Here is a 25601-nt window from a genome sequence, read left to right as displayed (position 1 = left end):
AACCAAATAACTACCAAATTATTTACTTTTCTGTAGTGAAACAGATGCTGAACTCCTTGGATCACAGACTGTTCATTCTACCAGTTGTGTGTGTCTAGCTAATACAGGACAGATGCTCCTTAAATCTGCTACCATATTCCTGATGCACACCTGAGCTCATGGGCTGGGTCTCAGGTTATGCCCCCGTTCTAAGCTGCCTACAGTGCTTATTCCAACAGGCACTTAATTGGAAATCCTGGTTAAGAAACTTTCTACAGGCCAGATATGGTGGAGCACAATCTTAATCCTAGTATTTAGGAGGGGAGGGCAATCAAATCTCTGTGAGTTTGAGACCAACCTGGTCTACATAGCAAATTCCAAGTCAGCTGGAATTACATAATGAGACTTTAGTTTTTGTTTGTTTGGTTTTTTGTTTTTGTTTATTTTTTAAAGGAAAGGAAGGAGGGAAGAAGGGAGGGAGGGAAGAAGAAAAGGAAGGAAGGAGGGAGGGAGAAAGGAAGGAAGTGGTGGTAGTGGTACACAACTTTAATCAGCACTTAGGAGACGTAGGCAAGCATATCTCTGAGTTCTGAGTTCAAGGCCAGCCTGGTCAACATAGCAAGTTACAGGACACTCAGGGCTACACAGAGAAACCCTATCTTGAAAAACAAACAAATAAAGAAGACTCACAGAAAAGAAAACAAAACTTTCTACAAACGTTCATTAGGCATTTTCAACTTGAATGGTCCCTTCTGTTCCTTCTTTTCATCATTTAGTGATGGTTATGTTTTCTTTGGAAAAAGAATTACAGCAGTTAGCTAGGTATGGTGTACAGCATGCTTGTAATCCCAGCACAGAGGCAGAAAGGTGACCATACACTCAAGGCCATCCTAGGCTACATAACAAATTCCATGCCAATCCAGGGCAATATAACGAAATTCTGTCCCCCAAAAACAAAATAAACAAACAAATAAAATAAAATAAAAAGGAATGAGAAGGAAGTTAAGGAGGAGGAAGAAAATAACCATGGTGTCAGACTGCACTGACAGGTTAACAGTGTGGCACCCTGGGTTCTGGAGAGGAGAGTGGCTTTTCCACCATGCCAACCTCACTTTGAAATAAGTCATTTTACACTATTTTAGATTACAGAAAACATTAAAACCTGTATGAACTTTAAAGACTAAAAACATAATTTCCCAGACTAACCACAGGACTGTAAGGACTGGACAGTTCTGAGTTTGTGACTATCCTGGGGCTCTGGTCTCTAGGCTTTCAGGAGGCTCTTCATTATCCTTGCCCACCAGAAACTGCAGGAGAAAAGGTTAATAAGTCTGATGTATCCCAGCACCAGGAAGAAGAAAAACAAAACAACAACAACAAAAAAAAAAAAAACAGAAAAAAAACTGTAACAACCAAGTAACCTGGGCTGAAGGATTGAAGGATGCAGACAGTGACAATTACAGCAAGCCCACGGGCTTCACACAGGTCAGCTCCTTCTGTCTACTTTCCCCTAGAAGCTGGGGCTGTATCTTCCCACCTTACAGTCAAGGAAAGCACAGCACTGCCCACTGTGGCACAGTACAGTGCTAAGTAGTGGCAAAGTAAGTATGCCCTCCCAAATCAGCACCAGAGCCCACCCTGGTTACTACATGGCACCAGCTGAGTAAAAAGCAGCCCATTCCAAATCCATTTCCACAGCAAGTGAGATGGACCAGAGATGTGACTTATGTCAAAGCCTATGCTCGTCCCACATGGCCACTGGGCTTTTACCACACAGATTACCCTCTACTGCTTTGTTCTGCCTATACCACACTCAGGATCCTCCAGTTTGGGGCCCTTGCTAATAAGGCCTCCCAGCTAACCCACATAAGTGACTATACCCCAAACCTAAAGTTCACACACATGTGTACGTACACACACATGCACAGGGAGAGAGAGAGAAACACTCAGGGGCATACACAATGCCAAGGTGCTCAAATAAAAACTAAGAATAAAGGCATAACGCTTGCAAATGGCAAAAAGCCACACCAAATGTCAAATGTCCAGGACATTGTAAATAAAGAGGCCAAGTTTTAATCTGGCTCCATCAACAGTTTTTTAAATTAGACAAACCTGAAAGAAAAAGCTGTATTATCATTCTTCATAATGTCCTAACCTTGAGGTTTAGAAAGGCAAAGCAGTTTCTATGAGGCAAGGATCATGTGACTTGAAATAGCTGAAATATTTGGCAGGAGGGAGATGTATTTCTGAGAGGAATATTTCTATAAAGCAAGCACACTGTAAAACTAAAACAATGAATCGATGTTGGTGGAAGAATGCTTACCTAGCAAGCACCATTTCCTAGGTTCCATCTACAGTGTGTGTACATGTACACATACACACATACACACACACACACACACACACAGTCATCTTTAAAATGGGTAAATAAATAAGTAAAAATAAAGTAATGCATAAAACTATTCCATAAAGCAATAAAATGCAATTACCACATCTAGAAAGCATAACAAAACACTATGGACAGATGATTTATAAAAGAGCCACACCAGTCCAATTCAGGCTGCCAAACTGCTCAATGAAAGGGAGGGACAGCAGCTACCATTCCTGCCCTCCAGTCAGGTGAAGCAGGACAGAAGTGGGCCCGAGTACTGCAAAGGAGTCCAGAAGAGACACCTGCTCAGCTCAGGGTGGGCACTGCAGCACTGCCCGCACTGACTCTATCCTTTCCTGAAGCAGTGATGGGACCCCCAAACACAGAAAGCCAAAATAAACCCTCCAGAGATTTGTGTATGACACTTCCACTTAGAACTCCCTAAAATATAATACCTCGTACACTTTGAGAAACATAAGCAAATCACCTGCAGTTTACATAACTGTCATTTTCTTCAACTAATGAATAGAGTAGAAATTAATTTTTTTAACTTTTACCAATTTGTTTCCTAGTATTTTAAGTTTTTAGTTTTTATTAAATCTATCCATTTTATCTATGAATGTTTTGCCTAAATGTGTGTCCGTGTACTGTATGAGTGCCTTCTGCCCACAGAAGTCAGAAAAGGATGTCAGATTCCCTGTATCTGGAATTACAGAAGGCTGTAACACATCATGTAAGTGCTGAGAATTGAACCCTGCTCTTCTGCAAAAGCAACAACAGCTCTTAACCTCTGAGTCATCTCTCCAGCCCCTATAAATCAATTTTAATTTTCCTAGAAATACAACACACAGGGGACCTTTTTTATATCCCATAAAGTTCACAGCCTGTAAAATCTCTTGATAATCTGTCAGTGACTTTAGTCAGTGAGAAACGGCTGCTTGTATTGATTCTGGATGCTGATGAAGCCAGATACACTTAAAACTATATGGTAGTAGTTCTGCAAATATGGAAATGATAAAAGAAAGGTACCTGAATACCCTTTAGCTTAAAAGCAAAGTGCTTAGGGACCTGTAAGAAGATGGGCACACATGCACAGGTCCATTCTTCCCCACCTGCTCACCTGGATGACTTTATAGAAATAGGCATACTGGCGTGCTGTGTTTTTATACTGGCTGAAGACATCATGGATGGCTTGTGTCGACTGAAGACATCGCACTTCCTCTTCTTCAAAGTAGAGAGGGGTGTCATATTCACTGGGGAGAGTCTGAATGTACGGCTGCCAGAAAGAGTTGGGGCTGGCTCGCTCACACAGCAGATGAAAGGCCAGTGCAATGTTTCCCATGGCTTGGAGAATTCGGTCTTGAGAATATAGGGGCCCTGAATCAATCCAGAAGTTAGCAATGTAAATGTCATGAACTCCTTTAAAAAGCCACCATTTAAACATGCAAAAAAAACAGCGCAAAACTCCAAGGTCACATGCATCCTTCTCCGGACATAAAATAGAAAACATTTAATATGGATTTGAGGACCTATATCATCAGTTGAAAAACAACCAAGCATGATCTTTTATCATTAGGAATGAAATTTTATATATTTATACAGCTTGTACATTGCCTTAAACAAATTATTCTTACCCAATACTGAATTCTTAGCAGACTCAACGGTCATCAGTAGCTTTCGTGGAACCCATAAAAACAATTCTTCTGCCTAGAGAAAAAAATAAGAAAACAGTAGACTCTCACAACATGATCTCAACCACATCTACTGTCAGAAAGCCAACTACAAGAAATACAACACAGCTATATATCAGCACTTCTAGAAATCAGGTATGTTTTAAATATTCACATGTGTACTGTAGTTAAATGAGTAGAAGAATAACATAAAATTTCTGGGAGGAAAACTGGCACTACGTGGTCCTTATGCTGATGAAACAAAACAAGACTTCCAGCGTTAATTTGAAACAAGTAAAACATCTGGAGTAGAACACAAAGGTATGTTTTACTGCTTGCTATACTTTCAAGTTATAAAAATGAAATAATCCTTACCCTCATATTTTATAAGTAAAGTGCTTCTTCTGCTGAGGTCATGGACCAGAGCAGAATCCCTGCTGCAAACACAACATTGGCCCAAGTACCAGCCCACAAATGTCCTTGACCTCACTATTCTGTTCCCAATATATATATGGGGATATGTGACTGTGTATGTCTGTGCTTATGTCTACTGCATAACCCAGCCTAGAGCTCTATCATGGAGGACAGGACCAGGACAGCTCAGGTGAGAACTAGGAAGAAGGGCCTCCACAGAACCCAATACACAGCACCTTATAAACCTGCACCTTCTAGCCTCCAGAATGTGAGGATACATGTTCCCAAGAAAAGCGCAAGACAGGCCACAGCTAAGATATTGGGCAGTACTGGCATGAATGAGGCTTCTTACCTGTTACATGAAAAAAGCCTGTGGCATCTTGCCTCTGACAGTGTCTAATATTTCAAAGCTTTTCTGTTTTGTCCCCTGCTGTAGATTGTAAGTATCATACAGGGAAAAAGTTCATTGTTTTTCGGCAAATCTGGCATAATAACAAATGAATATCCCTTACACAGTAGGTACTCAACAGATATCTAAAGTGCCAGAGTTGTGAGGACAAATGGAGAGAGCTTGGCCAAAAATCTGTTGGAGGCATAAGGGGACCAAAACAATAATATCCATTTCCTCTACCCAACTTCACTAACTGAAAGATACAACACTATAATAAAAGTGTCACTCAAAATATAACCTGCTGAGTTTGAGAGGCAGGCAGATGCTCACACCAAGTCACAGGCACACTGGCTCCCCAGAGACCCCTTATGTGAGCTTGCCCTGTAAGGGACGAGGTGGAGAGCACAAAGCAGGTGAACACCCTGAGCAACCAGCACCCACAGGCTAAGCCCAGTTCCTTATCCCCAACTGGCAAAAAAAAACTAAGTTATGCCCCTCCTCTTCAGGACAGCAGGACTGAGGAGCAGAGAGACTGTCTCAAAAGTATCTCTCCAGATGTCTAGCTCTCCTCTCCTCTCCCTACTGTTTATGGTGCTGCCATTTCCATGAGTGGCATTTTCAGTTATCCAGAACAAGGGTCAACTTCCACACTGCCTCCCTTACCTCCATCAATCACAGGATCCCATGTGCTCTCCTCCCACAGTAAGTCCAAATCCTTTTCCTTAGTTGACTCTCAAAATCCTATCAGGCACATTCTACCATCTCCTCGTGGAGGGTTATAAACACCTGGCTCTAAGGCTGGGCTAATGACACATCTCCCCTAGAGGATGAGCTGCCAGGACTCCTAGAATGCTGTCAAACTGAGGTTCTTCACAGGCTATGTGGTCACTAAAGGGACTGCAGCCCACAAGGATAGGGAATGCTGCCTATGTACCCACAAAGCTTTAGACAAACCTTTGGTGTCTCTGACCCATATGTTGAGCTCAATCTCAATACCATGCAATGGTTCAAACACACTTAAATCCCCTTAGACCAACAGATAATAAACTCACCTTGATGTCTCTTGTTGCTCTCAAACCAAAGCCCTCTTCTTTGAAGTTAACCATTTCAAACCCCTCGACAGAAGCCCCGTTTTCAGAGGCCCATTTCATTAGATCAGGGAAGTAATCTTCTCTTTTCCCATCAAAAGTAACAGACAGACCTATATCATCCATGTTGGAAACAAGAGCTACTTTAGGTCACATGTCATCACACAGCTCTAGAGCATACAGGTAGAGCACAGCTCACACTGGCTCTTAACACCCATACCTTGAAATAATCAAAATTAATCACCAGGTAGTCATGGTACATACCTGAGCAAGCTCTGGGAAAGGGGAATTAAAATCCCAAACTCTCTGCCAGTCACAGAGAAGTACATCCTGATACTATGTGACCAGAACATTGAAGACAAGGTGCCTCTACTAGATAGTATTAATGGCAAAGGCAAAGAAGACTTAGTTACTACAACTGTGGCTGAGATCTGCCACATAGCTAGCGGCTTTCCTCTTAAGTCTGATATGTCATCTCGCTTGTCACAATGTCCTTAACACAAAACTTAATCCATAAAATCAGTAGCTAGTCTCTGTGCACTGGTGCTTGGGGAGAAATAAGGATGCTTTGCAGGCCTGAAACTAAGGACATAGAGATGCAGGGCTAACACCAGCAACTAGAGGAATCTAGATGAGTGTGATCTGAAGGTATCCACATATAAAACACCATGAGTGTTTTAAAGCCAGGCATGTGGCTGCAGAGATGGCGCAGCAATTAAGAGCACTGGCTGCTTTCAAAAAGCATCCAGGTTCGATTTCTAGCACCCAGATGGTGGCTCATAACTCCAATCCCAGAGGATCTGATACATTCTTCTGGACTCTATGGGCACCAGACATGCACATGATGCATTTACATATATGTAAAGCAAAACACTCATACACACAAAATAATAAAGCATAACTAAAGAAAAAAGTTAAACTCAAGCACAACAGTATTTATGTAAATTTATATATAATTGTGCTTGTATTTATAGTTATATGGGCTTATGGGGAATACAAACATTCCTGGTAAAAACAAATACCTTGAAAGTAAGAGCAGTATGGAACTATATATAGCTCTACCTGGAATATTTTATTTTTTAAACCAAATAAAAAAAATTAAAAGAAAGGAGGAGGGTAAAGATGAGCAAGTGGGAAGAAAGAAGGGAAGACCTGACACAATAAAGTTCAGCAAGTGTTCCATTTGGGTAGGAGAATCTCAGCCCCCTTCTTTTCTGGACTTGCCATCAAGTTTAAAATAATCAGGAAGGTGAGAAATCATACACTCGAATAACCGTCACACTCTGGTAGAGTGGGGAAAGAGGCATGCTATTAGCATGGAGACAGGCACAGACCCACTTCACCTCCCTGGGAAGTTTCCTGACACATTTCTTTTCTTTTTGGCGGGGTGGGGAAGAGGTTGAGACAGGGTTTCTCTGTAGCTTTGGAGGCTGTCCTGGAACTAGCTCATGTAGACCAGTCTAGTCTCAAAGTCACAGAGATCCGCCTGTCTCTGCCTCCTGAGTGCTGGGATTAAAAGCGTGCGCCATCACTGCCCATCCCTGACACACTTCTATGCCATGTCATTTGAGCTATAGAGACAAGTGTGCAGATACAACAACAGGTTGGTTACTTCAGATAAATGAAAAGCAACCATTTTATTTTCAGACTCCAAAGAAGGTTCTCATATTTTGCAATGTGCGCTCCTTATTGTTTTCTCTGCTACCTTCCATGTAGCTGTGCATACCAATCTTCTTATGCTTTACAGGACAACAACAACAGTTATATTGAAAAAGCTTTTCAAACCGACAGTCCATTTGCCAACTTAGCTAAGAATAGTTAAGATGGCTACCAAATATGCCCTTTGTGTTTACAAACACAGCTTAAGAGGTAGGGTGCAGAGGCTAGAGAGACGACTCAGTGACTCTGCAGTTAAGAGCACTGGCTGCTCTCCCAGAGAACTCAGGTTCAATTAATTCCCAGCACCCACATGGTGAAGCACAACCTTTGTAACTCCAGTTCCTGGGGATCCGACACCCTCTTCTGGGTTCCACAGGCACTGCACTAGTACACGTACGTACACGCAGGCAAAATATTAACACAAATAAAATAAAAGCAAACCTTAAAAGAAAAAAAAGGAGTAGGGTGTAGTTCAGTGGTAGAGGGCATACTTAGAATGCACCCTGGGTTCAGTCCTCAGCAGCACAGTCCCCCTTCCCCCCCCCCCAAAAAAATACATAAACTCGCACAGCTTAAGAAATTTAACTATCTCTTAATCAAGAGGACTGGGGCTGGATGTGGTGGTTCATGCCTACAACCCCAGCAACTAGAAAGGCTGATATAAAAGGACTGCCATTAATGCAAGGCTGGCCAGGGCTACATAGCAAGACTCTGTCTCTAAGAAACAAAAGATGGGCTAGAGTCAATCATTTGGTAAGATACCAACCAAATCAACACCACTTGACATGTCAAAAGAAAAAGAGTTAATAATACAAGGCTCATACACATATCATAAAATAAAACTGAATAAAAGCCATGCCATTTTAGCTCCCAGGCACAAATGCTTCCCCCCTATAGCTCAGCACCAGCGCCTTTCACTCTCAAGTGGACAATCGTCTCTGGGGGCCTCTCAGGGTGGCTGTCTCATCTTCTATAGACAGGTATGACCTGAGGCTTTACCACTCAGAAGCAACTAACCTATGCCCAGCTTCCCCTCAACAACATCATTCCAACAATTTTACCTTTTTGCTTCTTTCTTATCTTCTCAACCAGAGACCGGATCTGAGTGTACTCTTCCCATTCTTTTCCTGGGCCTGGTGCAGGACTGCTGCATTCTGTAATGTGAAAGCCACTGAGTAAGACACTCCTCCAATTTAACCAATTAGTCTAGAGATGAAGGAAGGTTTCCATCCTGTTCTTGGCTTATGTTCAAGGACAGACCTACTGCAGTCAGGGTAATAAACGTGTGACATAGAGAGTGGGTGGGTATACTCTGTACATTTTTCAAAGCATAAAATGGCTATATCCCCAAGGATGCCCCTCACTTAACTTCAGCCCAGTGGCCTCATGTGAGTTTCCACCTGTTAATAACTCTCCTCAAAATATACCTGTAAACAGGTAAAATCTGAAAGCAAAGTTAAAATGTAAAACCATTACCCCTGATCTCTTCTAGGTGCTCAAGAGCCTTTCTGGCTGAGTCTCAGAACAATGGCTCTCTAAGGACACCAGCTAAATTGGAGATAAGGACAATTAGCTGACAAACAGTTCATTCACATCCATGTGTATGTGCTGCATTGAGTACTCTGAAGGAGCTACAAAAGAGTTACGCGGTCATGTAAAAAGATGTTAAGAGCCTTCTGAAGAAGCTGAACTGCAGTGCCAACACCAACCAGTCCTGGAATACACTGGCAGCCAGCCTCCTGGCAGCATCGCCTTATTAAACATTATACCAACTTAAAGACAGTCTCCTTCCCATGCTCCTGCCAAACCCACTGTCCCCATGTCACTAAGGGAAATAACATGTGGCAAATAATTAACATGATCTGGTTATGTGCTGACGCCTAACTTTTCAGGTTAACCAGTCTGACTTCATTCTTCCCCCACCAAGTGCTGACTGAGGCCCTGAAGTGTAACAGCAAAACAGGAGTGAGGGCTGAGAGCCACCTGTGTTCTGATGGGAGAGGGGGAGAACAATGATGAGATGCACGGGCAGTGGAGTTCAAAGCACCCTGGGAGAAACTTGATAGTGGTCTGGTCTGGCTACTGGTTGCTTTCTATTTTTGAGGAAATGTTCCATTTTTACTTGAGGTTGAGCTGTCACATAACATAAACATAAGGGGTAAAGGTCAACCCAAATAGAGGGGCAAAAGATCATGGTTATGTCTAAGGCATCAGCAGTACCAGTTTTAACTTATAATTCAAGAATTATCAAAGTATTTTAGCATTAAAAAAAAGTGTAGGTACTGACACTTCATCTCAAACTAGGAAGCCTTGGGTTTCATGTGAAAACCAGAAATACACTTACATAAGCACACTGAAAATAAAGGTGAGCCATTCTAGAAGGTTGGCTCCCTGGGAGGCATGCTGGGCTTGCCTAGGACTGAGAGACATGATACATCTTCACAAATCAAATCTCATGTGGTCCTTGTCAGGTGGCTGCAGACAGTGATCTGTGTTTCCTGATAGCACTGAGCCTCAGCAGTTTGTGCAGGATCACTCTGCTGAAGAGCAATGGGACCTGGTCTTGTCTGTGAGTCCGTGGCTGGGATATAGAAGCTTCACAACCGACAGTTCCATGCCCTAACAGGCAGCCACATCTCAGCCTTTGCAGAGGGGACTGCGGTGAGGGAAGCTCTGCAATGCCCAGGTCCCCGGCAACGAAGAAGGGCAGAGCACAAGATAAAAGAATCTTGTCTCAGGGAGCTCCATAACCCTGCTACAGGCAGAGGAGTGAAAGGCATTGTCACATGTGGCAAGCACAGCTGGTCAGTGTGGGGATGAGGTGGAGAACAGGACACTTACTCTGCAACAGTTCACTTGTCAGATTCAAGATTTCCTTTGGTGACACGGTGGCTGTGGCCCCAGTACCTGATTTCTGAGTTTTCACTCGACTCTTTTTACCCATTTTCTGACTATAAAAAGAGAGAAAAGACAAAGAAATGAAAGTTACATCATCAAAGAAGAAAATCAAGAAATCAGATGTGGCATGGGGGCATCTTCATCTTTCAATGCTAAGATATTACCTCAATTACACATGTTGAATTTTCTTAAGGGTAAAAATATATGTAAGTAACCAGAATCCTCTCAAACAGAAAAGAGAATCATACAAGGCAATCTCAGGAGTCAAAGTGCACTCCTTCTCACTGATGACACCACAGCAGAGGCAGCTTCTACTCTGCAAGTTTTAGCTATCCAGAGCTTCACGCTGTATACTAGAGCATTACTGCAGGACACCAAGGGGATAATGTTGATGCAAATACCACACCATCCCACATACACAGAGTATGATACGGTGAGAAATACTAGATCCATTCCCCCTTAAAATAACGCCTTCCCACAGTGACAGTTCAGTCTTCCCAAACACTGAAAATAAACATTTCAGACAGCTAGTCTAATATCCACATTTTGTTCCATAGAAAATCCAAGAAGCTTCAGAAAGCAAGTGCAGGCACTGAAGATAAGCTTCACAGGCCATGCAGACCTGGCCTTGAATGGGTTTCTGATGTGGGATTCCCCTCTATATGCTGTGAGTATGTTTTATTACCATTGGTTAATAAAGAAGCTGCTTCACTGCCTATGGTATGGCAGAGTAAAGCCAGGCGGGAAATCCAAACAGAGATATATAGAAAGAGTACGCAGAGTCAAAGAGACACCATGTATCTGCCAAAGCAGAAAGACGCTGGAATGCCAAAACTTATCGGTAGGCCAGTCTGGTGGTGATACACGGATAAATATAAATGGATTAATATGTAAGAGCTACCTAGGAATATGCTTGAATCACTGGCCAAATATCATTGTCATTACTATAGTTTCTGTGTGATTATTCAGATCTTGGCGGCCAGGAAATGAACAAGCAGTCTCCATTTACAGGTTTCCTGTCTGTCTAGCCTTGCACTTTAGCCACATGAACCTTGTGCCAGCAGACATATGAGAAATGACTAGTATATTTCATAGACAAATTACATACTGCGACAAAGGACATAACAATGACATTCTGGATAAAGACCTCAAGGAGCTGACATTATGTCTAAAGAAAGCAGGGCTCAGGTCATTCAGAGATGGGGCCAGGTGAAGCAAGACAGCAAAGAGAGGAGGCCTGGAAAGCTACCCACTGAGAGTGTTGGAACTTCTAAAGGAAGTATGGACCCAATCCTCTCGAAAGAAGCTCATTATAATAGCATGAACCACTCCAGTGATGTGCCCCATTCATGAAGCCCCTGGATGACAACTTACACCATCTCAAGGGAGAGATAAATGCCTACTTTGGTCATTTATTGCAATAAAGAAATGAATGGGTTGGGATAGGAATGGGCATGAGTTCAGTGGTGGAGGATACAACCTGGGTTTAATATGCAACATCAAAAAAGAAATGACTGCCTGATAGGGAGAACTGTGGTAGGACAAGGTTTAGAATGTGATTCCCCTACTAACATCACTGTCACCAAAGCCACACAAATAAGACAGGTGCTAAAATAGGAAAAAAAGCATTCTTTATAAAGAAGTCCGTCTTCTCTTTCACATGTAATGTATCAAATTACATGTGACTTATCTTAAATCTTGTAAGAGCGTGAAACACTAGGTGCCAGTCACCCTGGAATATAAGGACACCAATACAAACATGTAAAATAGTTAGGAAACTAAAAGTAAGTAGTTACTTTAACATCAAAAGCTAGATGGGGTGCAGGAAGAGGAACAGCTTAAGCACCTCTTCCTATGAGTGGCAGATGAAGGTAGGTGCTCCCCCTCCATTATCACTGACATCTAACTAAGAAAAAGGACATAGGTTGAACAGAGCATCAAGCCTTTCTCTGAGAATCAAGCCCACCCAGGTCCATGGAAGTACCTCTGCAGAGAGCCACAGAACTCAGCCTGCAAGAAATGAAAGTCAGTGAAGTGCCTGTAATAATAACGTTTTAATCATACTTCCAAATATAGCAGGCCTGCTGGCTGGCAAGAAGAACTGCAGAAGCAAGCTTTTGGTGACATGCAACTGGGTTCTACTTCCAGTCCTTTTGTCAAGACTTGCTATCCTGTGACTCTCTAAATGACTCAAGATCAGCACCACTGAGGAAGAGCTATTAGACCCTTCACCTACTCTTAACAGGAAAAGCCTACAAAGGCATGCTGCTCCTCCCCAAGTAGTGTGGTGATGTCAGGACTATAAAGAGGCCTTACTTACTAGGTCCTCTATCCCTAAACTCTCCAATTGTTCCTGGTGTTAGCCTACCACCAAAGGATTCTTCAAGCAGCCACAGCAACCTCCCTATATTCAGTCTGCCCTCTAACAGGCACCAGATTAAGATCAGCTCCTTGGGTGCTCACATCCTTTCTCTATCCAAGATGAGCTATCAGGTAAGAGGCTTAAGTTAGAATCTGAACTGAGCACCACTCCCACACTGCCTCCATTTATATACAGACAGGAAGCACATGGTATTTCAGGATCAAAGAGCTTGAGGTCTTTTCCAGACTAACAGGGCTAAATACTGAATGCATCAGACCACATCCCCTGCCAGTGACCACATGGCTCACACTTGAGTGTCTGCAGCAACCTGATTCTACAAATCTCCTGCTTAGGCTCTGACAACATTATGTCTCTCTCCCTGACCAAGTTCCTCTTTTGCTACTGTCTTAGTTAGGGTTTCTAATGCTGCAAAGAAATACCATAACCAAAAAGCAAGTTGGGGAGGAAAGGGTTTATACAGCTTACACTTCCATGTTGCTGTTCATCACCAAAGGAAGTCAGGACAGGAACTCAATCAGGGCAGGAACGTGGAAGCAGGAACTGATGTAAAGGTCATGGAAGGGAGCTGTTCACTGGTTTGCTCAGACTGCTTTCTTATAGAACCCTGGACTATACTATAGCCCAGGAGTGGTACCACCCACAATGGGCTGGGCCTTTACACATTAATCACTAATTGAGAAAATGCCTTTACAGCTGAATTTCATAGTGGTATTTCCTCAATGGAGGTTCCTTCCTCTCTGATGACTCCAGTTTGTGTCAAATTGACACAGGAAACTAACCAGTACAGCTACAAAACCAACCTTCCTGCTATTACCCCATTCCACAGTACCTTACAGGCCAGCCAGAGGCCTCCAGTCATAGTGTGGATGACCTGTACCCCTGAGTACATCCCTTCACCTGCTCCCTTCCAGTCCTCACCCAACAACACCTCAGTCACTTGTTCATTAGCTGCTTTTTTCAAACTCCTATCCAGGCATCCCTGAAAGCCTTTCCAGTGTTCCAGTCACAATTTTCTGTCCTTCACAGTTCTGCCATTTCCTGAATGTCCCTCAATTACTGTGGTAAAAGACTAATGCAAACCCCACTCCTTTCTGTCTCGCCCCAGACACAAGGCTCCTTGAGGAAACACTCTATATCTTATATTCCTAACCCCAAGCCCACAGCTCAGACCTCAACACATAGCAGTTGTTCCATAGAGGACACTAAACTGAGCTCTCAAGGAAAATCCTCCCTACAGTTCCAATGAGGCAAAACCTGTGTTCCTAAAGCTGCTGGCCAAGTGTCTATTCCCTGGTGATATACAGAAAATGTCAAAGCCTGTTCCATGTGAGAGACCATGTCACAATAATGTGAAAGCATCATAGAGTTCTTTGGCAGTAACTGTTGTACAGCTAAGTACAACAATACAAACAGTTATGTTCAAAAATGACTAGCTTTTAGAAAAAGTAATAGGTACAGGTGTATAGAAGACAAAACATGGAAACCCCACCAGTAATTTAGCCACTGGAAGAGCCTGTGTGTGCGTGCGTGCCTATGTCATCTTCAATGTCCCATGGCTGTTCAGCCTTCCAAGCCTCCAGGCCAGGTTCAAGCGACCCTTCTCTCTCTGACTCCAGTCACCTCCACCATTATTCACAGCTGATAAAACTGAAGCACAGTGCACAGCTTCACTGGCTTATCCATATGCCACACAGTCATCACCTCCAGTAAAGTCACAAGAACATCCAATGTACCCCAAGCACCCACCAGGCATTTTCAGTCTACAGATATCTTGAGAATCAAACACTTTTTACTTCTTTTTGTTTTTGTTTTGTTTTTTTTGAGACAGGGTTTCTCTTTGTAGCTTTGGCAACTGTCTTGGAACTAGCTCTTGTAGACCAGGCTGGCTGCGAACTCACAAAGATCTGCCTGACTCTGCCCCCCAGTGCTGGGATTAAAGACATACACCACCACCGCCCAGCTAACTATCTTGACTTCTATTACTCTTGATCGGTTTCTTCTTCTTTGAACTTCAGATACACAGACTTATATTCCATATGGGCTTCTTTTGCTCAACTTAATGTCTATCCACAACTCAAAGTTAACATCTGACCTCCCCAGTAAGGTCTTGGAAGAATGAACTGCCTCACCCCTCTCTACCTGCTTGGCTTCATTCTATCCTCTAGACTACTTAGTTCCAGGGGTCTGTTTGTGTTCTGGAACACAGTCATGCCCTATCTAGGCCTCTGTCTTCTGGTATAGTTTCCCACATACTTTGAGACCCTGAAAAATTGTCCTCACTGACGTTAGAGGAATTCTAAGCACTTCCTTGCAGCTGTCACTCCTTTGAAAGTCAGTGAGGAAGGTTCAAAGGCAAGGTCATTAACAGATGATAAAGGCTTCATTTGTCTTGGGATCTGGTCTCTTGTAAATCTCTTTGGACTGCAGTCCTATAGACTCTAAGAGAGAGGAAGCAGTCCACCCTAGTACACACACAATATCCACTTACAGAAGGGAAGGAGAGTAACTGTTGGGGTTGCCACAGAGCACACCTCCCTAGGGCACAGAATTCTAAGTTGGCCCATCTCATAATCTGTTCTATCCGAAAGATAGTTTCCAGAGCTCTCAGCCATGGGGCTCTCAGCGTTCTCAGCCTGCACACCAAATCTACTGCTGAGATCATAGCTCTTAGGATCCATCACCTCTTGACACACCTTCAACACAAGAGTAGTTGGCACTTCATACCTAATCATATAAGCAGTCAGAATGAAACAAAGACTGCATGTTTAATGAGCTCCACTGAAGAATGAGGACAACTCTCATGTAAAAATATGCATTTACACAGGGTGGAGGAGAGCTTAACCATGGAACAAGAGTCAGATTTAAGAGTTTCTTCAGAAAATCATTACTTCATATACAAAAAGACTTTAGGACATTAAATAACAGAACAGCTAGAAATACATTCACATTTTCTGTACATGTGTTTAGTCTCTTTGAAGGCAGCAAAATCAGGAAATTAGGAAATTGCTTCTGATATCAAAGGAAGAGTTGTGGCCAAACACAGCTGGAAACTCAGTGGGCACTTGCTACAAACACCACATGCATCTATCCATGTGGCCAGTACAGCCCAATAAAGCCAGTGCTGAAGAGTCCAGTTGCAAGGAAGCTTAGGAAGGGCTGTGACTTGGCCAGAGACCAGAGCCACCAAGCAGCAGACTCAAGCTTGAAGCCATCGACCAGTTCCAGGTTGACTCCATAAACATAAGGGCACTTGAGTAAACAAGCTCTCCTGTCTCCCTGTTTAGGTGACACTGACCAATGTAAAGGACAACAAAACTAAGAAAAGCCAGGCCTGTAAGTCTCCGAGTTGAGGCCAGAAACTAAGCCGCATCCAAAGCAAAGCTGCATGGATAATTCCCCAAATGTCCAAGTAACTAATGACCAAAGGGCAAGAAGGGAAGTGTACAGCTTAAGAAGGATGACTAAATCAGTTGGAAATGTGGTTTCCTAAATCCAATCCTCCCTTGCCAGTTTTCACTAACAAAAATGATCTATGCTGTGTGACTTCCCTAACCCTGTGGATCTGAAATGACTATCCACCCTTTATGCTTATGATTCAAAACTTTTCTACACACAATGTATAATCATAATGTATAATTTTCTTTGTGATTCGGCTGACCTGGGTGCCAATTTCAAGCTTTTAACAAAGATGTCAAAGAGGTACCATGCATATCTTTAACACTCTGAGTATGGGGAAGGGGGTACTACTCAGTCACCTATAAAGACCAAATATTTACTGCCAATATTCACTCTACATGTTCATGGAAACACATGCTAAATTAAACATCTATGCTCTCATGCTTTCTCTATCCCTCTCCCCCTCGTGCTCATTAGAAATGTTAGCTGTATGGCACACAGCTAAGTGAGAGGTACTCAGCCCTGAAGTTTAGACTGAAATTGGGTATGTACTATCTCAGAGAGAAGCAGAAGTGAGACCAAACAGCAACCACAACAATAAGTAATACTTGAGATGAAGGAAGGAAGGAAGGAAGGAAGGAAAGAAGAAAAGGCTGCTAAGCAAACTGGCAGAACTTAACTCTCCAGAGGCACCTGCAGAAGTGCTCCCCAGCCGTCTCCACTTACCACCCAGAAGTTTAAAAGGTACAAGATCCTCAAGCCTGGCCCCTAAAAGCAGTACAAACTACTTGCAAGTCCATCAGCAATCTCCCTACCTTACAGACAGAAACAAACGTCTTAACTGTTAAATGGATGACTGGCAAGCAGGGGTGACTATAACAAGTTCAGACCATTTTCACCACTGAATTATGTACCATTCTAGTCTGTACAGGGAATTAAATAGACCACATCTTGGAGACCATGGCTAAAAAGGAGGAGGTAATAGGGTGGGGGACTAAACAATTAGCTCATTTTTACACAGTACAGCTCATATATAGTGATGAAAGGCATTCAGTTGCAGAAACTTAAGATTTCCATTCATAATGGAAATGGAAAGGATATAAATTTGTACTTTAATAAGTTCTTCCTGAAAATGACGCTTTGAAATAAATACAACTAGAATAACATTTTTGATGGTACTTATTTGGCAATTTTCCCAGGAACCTAGCTCAGCATCATCTGCTTTTCAATTTAGTTTGCACTGACCCAACTTCACAGCTGGACCTTCTGAAGGAGGGAGGTTCTGGTCATGTGCTTCCTCCTTCTCCAAGCTCCCAGCTGTAAAATGCACCTGAGTGGGTGAAGCCTGCCCAATGACTAGAAAGAAGAGCAAGCATGTCTTTCCCCCATCTTCTCCAACATTGTGTAGGTCATGAGAATCAAACATCACAATGCAAGTATACAGACTGCAGGATGGATTGGGAAACAGGCTGGGAAACATGCTCTGACCTGAACACAGCACTGACAAGGTGCATATGGCCTTGACTTCACCACTGCTAGGTGAAGTGGAACTCACAGTTATGAGAAGCACACTGGCTTGGCCCAGCATGCCATGCCACAATAATTTACACCAGTGTGGTACAGTTCTGTACCCACCAACTGGCACAGAACTCTTGAATCAATGGAGGTGCTGTGTGCCATAGACTCAAAGGAATCAAGAAGCCAAGGCAAGCATTTGAGAGAACTGATTTTGACCCAGTAGCTACTTAAGTACCAATACAAACATAGATTTAAATTTTAATCTCTACAGAATAATTTGGACTATCATATGTAAGCATGTGAACTTGGGAACTCAAAAAAAGTTGCTTTCCAAAAAAAATCAGTATTTCTCATAAATCTAAAGTAATTCTAGATATTTTTAAACCATTCTAGTTGTTTTTCAAACAGTTTTAAGCTGTTGTTAAATTTAAGCACACTGAAATTAACGCCTGGCTTCTAGTCACTGAGTGGTTGGACCCTGAACTCAAGACTCATTGACACCATCAGTGATTAGTGATCCCTAAAGCAAGTATCAGAGGCGTGTCAGAATGGTCATCAGGAGGGTACAAACCAGACTGCCTGTCCTGGTCTAACTACTTTAATTTCAATGAGGAGCATGCTGAGAAACTGAGGCACCTGAAAAAGCAGCAAGGTATCCACAACTTCCTGACAACTGGAAAAGGAGGCTGATTACAATGGACTGTGTGTTATACTTGGGGAAAAGACTGAGTGTGTCTCTGTCAAAATTATATCACTGACAAAATGACCCTCACTGCTAAGACTTCACTGAAATCCATTATCTGAGCGAGCAGGCGACATCTGAAAAATTAGGTGACTGGGTGACCAATTTGTGCAAAGTGGAAGCCCCTGAATCCAGTCTGGCAGCATATCTCTTTGATAACTATTCATGTCCTCAGAAGCAGCAATCAAAGCTAAGCCTTGAGCTGACTTCCACTCTGCTTCCCTGCCACAGGAACAGTACCTGTGTGCTGAGATTAGCTTTACCTTTTCTATAAACTGCATCAAACACCTACGTTCTGTTATCTATATCATCCCTTCAAATAAAGAAATCTAGTCAATACCCATGAGGCCCGTATGTAAAACAAATTATCTAAAAATATAATAATAAAGTAAGGAGTCAGGCATCGTGAACAATCGCTTCTATTATCTCTCTCTAAAATAAAGATAGCAGTGTTGAATGGTGACAGGACAGCTGTAACCTGCTGCATCACCTTTAAGCCACTTACACTCCAAACATGGGATTCTGAATTCTAAAATTATAGAGCATCAGGATTGGAAGATACCATTGAGATGATTATGTAAACCCTCAGGCACAACATTGTGTCACCACTGAGTATCAATGCATCACTAGCCACCATCTGATTCTAGTCTGAAAACACGTGGAATAATAGGCAGCTGAGTTGTGCTTGGCTGACAAATGCACAACCTGAAGTTAATTCTGGAGATCTGACTGAAAGCATCCCACTCAGACCTGGGGTCCTATGCTCAGTGACAGGCCACCACCAGTCCTGCCTGCTCACTTCTGAAGCAGTCTCCTACTTATGAGTAACCTGTCCAAATTCTGTGAAGATGGTTTCCATGTCCTCCTTAAACTCTTTCTTTTCCAGGTTTATAGCATGCCCCTTCCACACTTTCCAGAAGTGAACAACTTTGTACACTGCTTCCAGAGAGCAAGGCAGCAAAATCCTTCTGATACACTCTGAGGGAGTCACACTTCAATGGGACTCCTGCCTTCCTGGACTCAACTCAAGATCGTAAGTTTCGTAAGGTTGTTCCAGGTTGTTTTTAAGCCAAGAGAATTCATTCCCTTGTCCCATGTACAATTCTTATGTCTCATCTGAAAGGCAAAGATAAATGGGATACAGCCCTATAGCTTTTAAGATGAGAGATCAAATAAAGCTATTCGTTATGTAAACTCATCTACAAGATAGATGTGCTACATACACTAAACAATGAGTGTTCAAGTGAAAGCAATAATTCTACTGTTACGTTGTTTCAGGGTGACATTTCAGGCTGCTGAAACCATACCATTCCTGCTATGTATTGTGGCAGTTTCCAACCTGACTGTCCTCATCCTAAGTGTATGGTGTGAGCATACACTGTCGTGGACTCAGGAGAGCATCTTCCACAAGTAATGAGACAAATGTCATATGCCTCTGCGAAGCAGAGGAGAAAGCCACTGATGCTTAGAAACGTTAGTTTACACAAGATGTTAAGTTCAGCTGGTGCCAGAGCCTCATGAGTACATCTCAACCACGGAGTTATTGATAGCCAATCATATATTGAGGATTTGGCTCAAAACCAGCCATGGTTCGCTGCTATCTCTGATGTTCAAAATGAAAACATATTCTTGCAGTAGCAAAATATTCGGTCATAAGGGTTTTCTCTCAGGCTTTTTTCAAGGATAAGGCTATTTTGCTTGCTTTGTCCAAGTATGTAGGACATGAACAAAACCTGTAAAGGTGCTTCCCCTCATAGCCCCTACCTCCACTAGACAAATTCTATCTACATCTCTGCATTTCACAGTCTTGTTAGAGGTCAAAAAACTGCAGAAGTCAATTAGATGACATGACAATGCTAATTAACAAAGAACTTCTTTAGTCACTAGCAAATACTTCACAGTAAAAGCAACTTTAAAGAGGACTTTTTAATGCCCAATTTTTACTTTTTCTTAGTTTTACTTAATAAAGAACTGCTAACATTAAAGTCAGGCCTATTTTCTAAAATTCAAACTGTTAAAGTCTCTTAGTTGTATAGACTTGTAATATGACAACATGTCTTAATGAATTCTAATTTTAAAAATGGAAAGTGAAATTGGGAGACTGAGGTGAGAAGACTGGAAGTTTGAAGGGGAGTATATGGTGTGGTGGAGAGATCTACGCATGTTGGCATATATCTGTCATCCAGCTCCTTGGAAAACTGAAGCAAAAGGATCAAAAGTTTAAGAACAGCCAGGCAGTGGTGGCATGCACCTTTAATCCCAGGACTTGAGAAGGAGGGGCAGGCAGATCTCTAGTTTAAAGCCTACCTGATCTATAGAGAAATCAAAGACAGCCCGGGCTGTTTTGAAAAACAAACAAAAAGTCCGAGGACAACACTAGTAAACCTATGAAAACCTTACCTCAAAATTTAAAAATTTTTATTAAGGCCTAGAGATATATACCATTTGCCTGGGAGGCACTGGGCTCAACCCAAGTATTTGAAAGAGGAAGTGAAACTCAAACTCACAGACAGTAATAAGCCTAGAACACCAAGTATTACTTCATATTAGGTATGTGATATTTTTACTTGTCAATAAAAAATAAAGTAGGAAAACATTATTGTAGACACCCAATCACTTGTATTCTCTAGAGAACCATTAGGCCTCCTTAAAGACTGTTAAAACATTTCTCCTCGTCCTGTTCATCTGCCCTCTTCTCCCCCCACCCCCACCCCATTACTGAGGTGAGACTTGCCTCATTAAACATTAAACATTCACTTTGGCCTGGTAATCAGAAATCACTCAGTTTCTTTTCAAAGGCCTAACTTAAGCAAAAATTTTGTCTCCACTGACAGGAGACTACTGGGAAAGTATTTTAAATGAGAAAAGAAAGAATTTCCAAGCCGTTACATTGAACTTTATGTATAACTATTATATTCCACTTTGTTCATCTGAAACTTGTTGAAAACTATGTTTGTGCCCCTAGTCTTATGATGTGTTTATTTCGAAAACCTAGGAGACTCCCAAGTGGAAATGAGGTCTACAAGGTTCATCCCTGGCTTAAGCTGCCAGACAAACTTCACACACACACCACACACACATTTTAAAAAAAGACTTTTATTATTGCATAGTCTTCTAATTGAAGATTCTTTTTCATAAAGCTATTAATATACTTAATGTTTTTTAAAGTCTCAGCTTCTTTCTAAAAGATAAACATATTAAATGCATCAATGGGGGGCCAGAAATATGGCTACTTATTTAAGAGCACTTTATGCTCTTTCAAAGGAGCTACATTTGGTCTCTGACATACACATCTAGCAGCTCAAAGCCTCGTGGTAAATCTAATTCTAGGTAATCCTTTTCTGACCTCCATGGCGCAGGCATGATATAAATACATAACACATTCTGGCACATGCCCACATGCACACACAAAACCAGTAAGTTTTTTTGGTTTGGGTTTTGTTTTTTTAGACAGGGTTTCTCTGTAACAGTCCTGGCTGTACTGGAACTCACTCTGTAGGCCACGCTGGCCTCAAACTCACAGATATCCACCTGCCTCTGCCTCCCAAGTGCTGGCTCCCATGGCAAGCTTAAAAATAAATTTTAAGAATCAAAAAGTTGGTAGAAGGGTTTAACCAGGAGAGAAATTACTGCAGAATTAATGACATTTTCATTCAAAATAATTAACAACTCCAATTTTTAGAACAAAAATGGAACTAATGTAGAGAAATAAATTTTGCCAAATAAGACAAAAAAAAGTGCAAACTAGAAAACCTGAAAAGCAAGAGACCTTTACTATAATTAATAATCTCAAGAGGCTAAATACAAACCAGTATGAACTGGTTTCACTGTAGAAGGAAAAGACACACAGCAATTCCAAACATCCTTCACTAACAGAGAGTCCAAATAGAATAGTGAAAATTGTAAGCTAATAGAGAAAGCAAATAACTGACCAGAGCAACTCTATAGAACATGAGAATAATACAGTCACTGTTACACTGGAGTAATCTAATTGTAATAAATGACTACTCTGCTTCTTTAGAGCAACACAGCTTGCCTCCATTCCCAGGACTTTGGTCCAAGAGGAAGAAACACACTAAAAAACTGTCTGGGGCTGGAGAGATGGCTCAGAGGTTAAGAGCATTGCCTGCTCTTCCAAAGGTCCTGAGTTCAATTCCCAGCAACCACAAGGTGGCTCACAACCATCTGGAATGAGGCCCACAGGAAGAATACCGTATACATAATAAACAAATAAATAAATATTTAAAAAAAACTCTCTGTTCCCGGAGAATCATCATGCTCTGTAGCCAAGATCAGGCAACCACTTTCTAAATAGAGCCTTCCATCAAACTACACACAACAAAGACACAATTACATTTCAAGCAACCACTTCCATGAGTCAAAGTGAGCCAGACTTTGTAACACGTTCAGAAACCTGAAAAGCCTCATACAGCTTGCAGAAGCCATAGGCCGTTTCACTCACATTTTTACCAAAATTCCATACATCATTTAGCTATTCTCCCTTAGCTCATGTTCCATTGCAAATTCAACTAAAGATGGAAATATGCAAAGGGAGGGAAGATGACCCTTGCTGAACATGTACAAATCTTTTGTGGTGACTACTCACTGAAGGATACAGTGTAGCAGCTACTTGGCATTCAAGGGACATTGTAATTGTCATTGGAAGTAATGCACAAGCAACTCAAACTAAGAGGAAACACTACCCCATTGTATATAAGGTGTTGGAGCAGTTGGGATGGAGGCAAACCTTTGGGAACACCAGGAATCCTATTAGGTTTTCCTACAAGCAAACCTCCCCTGTTTCTGTTGCTATTTTACTAAGCACTGTCATCTTTGCCATTCTCTTTTGAGTGTGATCAAGATTTCAGGAGGTTGCTGACTGTTCATCACAGAGCTAAACACAAAAACAGTTTTATAGTGGTTGGCCTGCAGAACCTTTTCATTGTTTCATTACCAGGTGGCTCCTAAAGAAATTGTTTAATCATCTTTAAATTTGGTCTAAATATGTATTACATAGAAAAGATAGTCAATAACATTTTTTTAAATGTGTGTAGTACTGAAGATGAAAGCCAAGTCTTCTCACACAGTAAGCACTCTACGACTGAGCTATATCCCCAGCCAAACAAGGTCTCACTGAGTCCAGACTGGCTTTGAACCTAAGATCTTCCTGCCTCGGGCCTCTGCGAAGCAGGGGCTACTATTAGCTATGCCACAAGGCCCAGCTAATAGCATATCTTTCTTAGTGAGACTCTCACTGGACACTTACATACAGAAAAGGAACAGACACTCACTGCTGGCGCCCATATCAGCACAAACTTCTAAATCTCCAAGTCCAGAATCACTCTACTGAGGTGTTCATACAGTGATTGGGGTGGGGGGCAGCAATCACTTCTAACTGGACTAGAGTTCCAGATCCAAATAGTAGGAAGATCTCAAGCAAGAGAAAGGAGTACAAAGAGAAGAGATAAAGGATAAGGACCAAGGTTACTTGGAGTCCCAGAAAGGCTTTTCTGTAGCTTTCTCAGAATTTGGCTTTGCAAACTGTTTCTGGCTTACGACAAAGAAAAACTCATTCACAAATGACTGGAATTTCACCAAAATATCAATCACAGCACCCCAGAATCCAATCTAAAATGTGGGCCTCTACAGGTGGTAGTCCAGATACACACTGTGGTAATGCCTCCAATGAGTCTGGACAGACTAACTCAGAGAGGAAATGTCCGTTTATACTGCTTAAGGTTCACGCACTTAAAACTGACTATCACTGTTGAAAGCATATATCCTCAGCATTACTATTGAAAGGAAAAATGGAAACAGTATCGTTTTACATATGGAAATCCACACTTTGCAGTGTCCAATTCTGGGTTTTGGTTTTGAGTTTTCCAAAGGATCTCCCTATGTAGCTCTGGTAGGCCTGGAACTCATGCTCCCCTGCCTCAGCCTCCCTGGCTGCAGTTCAGCTACAACGGATCCAACACTCAAGAGTCAACTAACTCATCTGAGGGTCTGCAAGGCAAAATTACTGTCAACATCCTGTTCGAGTGGTTTTGCTTTTGGAAACACCACCATGCTCGTTTAGAAATGGAATACAGCATGCCCCAAGTCATTCTGAAACGCTCCAACGTCCTCTCCCGACTCGACGGGCGGGCGGGGGGGAAGGGAGGTGATGGGCCCCCCGCCCCCGCAGCCAGTGGCGCACGTCACTAATCAGCTCCTTCTCCAAGAGTGGCAACCAGGGAGAAGAGGCAGAGTCGCATCCCCAGGCTGGAGCCGCAAGAAGGAAGAGTTGGAAACCGGAATGGCAAACTCCGAGAGCACTGAAAGCTTCTCCCTCGCAGCGCGCTCGTCGCGTGTGGACCTCGGCCAGGGGCGCGTGGGAAGAAACATGACCTATTTTCTATGCCTGCCTTTGCAAGCGGGCAGTGGAGGACAAGGAGCGGGGGCCGGGCTCCCGGTGGGCAACAGAGGGCTGCAGGGAGAGGCGCCTCGGCCCCCCCCCCCCGCCGCCACCGGAGGAAGGAAAACCAAGGCTGCAGCCGCCGCACGCAGTCCCAGCGCCCCGCGCGCGTTCCGGGCCCCGGCCGCACCCGAGGGCGGCGCCCAGGCCGCGCCCTGCACCTGCCGCCTGCCCACGTCCCAGCAGCGGAGGGGAGCGGCGGGCGCGCACGAGTCCCCTCAGGGAACAGGCCTGTCTGGCCTCGGCGACCGCAGCCGCCCGGGCCCAGAGAGCTCGGCCGCAGCAGTCCGCCGGACCTCGGCGCCCGCCCGCCTGCCCGCTCGGCTTCGGAAGCGGCAGAACCCTGTCCCCTCAGCTCGCGGGCCGCACGCGGGAGTCTGTCGCCCGCACTCACCTGCCCGCTTTGCCTGTGCGCAGCGGCGGCGCCACACTCCGGCCGGGACCCCACCGTCCGCCTCAACCAACCCCCCAGGCGGCGGCGGCGGTGGCGGCGGCGGCGGCCGGACGGGAGGGGCGGGACGGCGGCCAGAGACAGCCCCGCCGCCCAGGCCCTACCCGGCTCCGCCCCGCCCCTCGGTCCCGCCCACAGGCCGCCGCCGCCGCTCCTCATTGGCCCGCACCACACACGCCTCGGC

The 25601-nt window shown here is 43.3% G+C and overlaps 1 protein-coding gene across 1 annotated transcript in view; it reads right to left on the bottom strand.

Moving 5' to 3' along the window:
- The window catches only part of Setd3 (SET domain containing 3, actin N3(tau)-histidine methyltransferase), a 69670-nt gene extending 44177 nt beyond the window's left edge, over positions 1–25493 (bottom strand). The window contains exons 1-6 of the mRNA XM_075947248.1: positions 25361–25493; positions 10414–10523; positions 8634–8726; positions 5878–6026; positions 3985–4057; positions 3471–3727 (exon numbers count right to left, since the gene is read on the bottom strand). Of these exons, the coding sequence (XP_075803363.1) occupies positions 3471–3727; positions 3985–4057; positions 5878–6026; positions 8634–8726; positions 10414–10516 (675 nt within the window). The 5' untranslated portion in view covers positions 10517–10523; positions 25361–25493. The remainder of the gene's footprint in view (positions 1–3470; positions 3728–3984; positions 4058–5877; positions 6027–8633; positions 8727–10413; positions 10524–25360) is intronic.
- Between the last annotated feature and the right edge of the window lie 108 nt (positions 25494–25601).

Source organism: Microtus pennsylvanicus, chromosome 14, assembly GCF_037038515.1.
Source record: "Microtus pennsylvanicus isolate mMicPen1 chromosome 14, mMicPen1.hap1, whole genome shotgun sequence".
NCBI lineage: Eukaryota > Metazoa > Chordata > Mammalia > Rodentia > Cricetidae > Microtus > Microtus pennsylvanicus.
The sequence above is the reverse complement of the archived record's forward strand: the minus strand, read 5'-3'. Positions and strand labels throughout refer to the sequence as shown.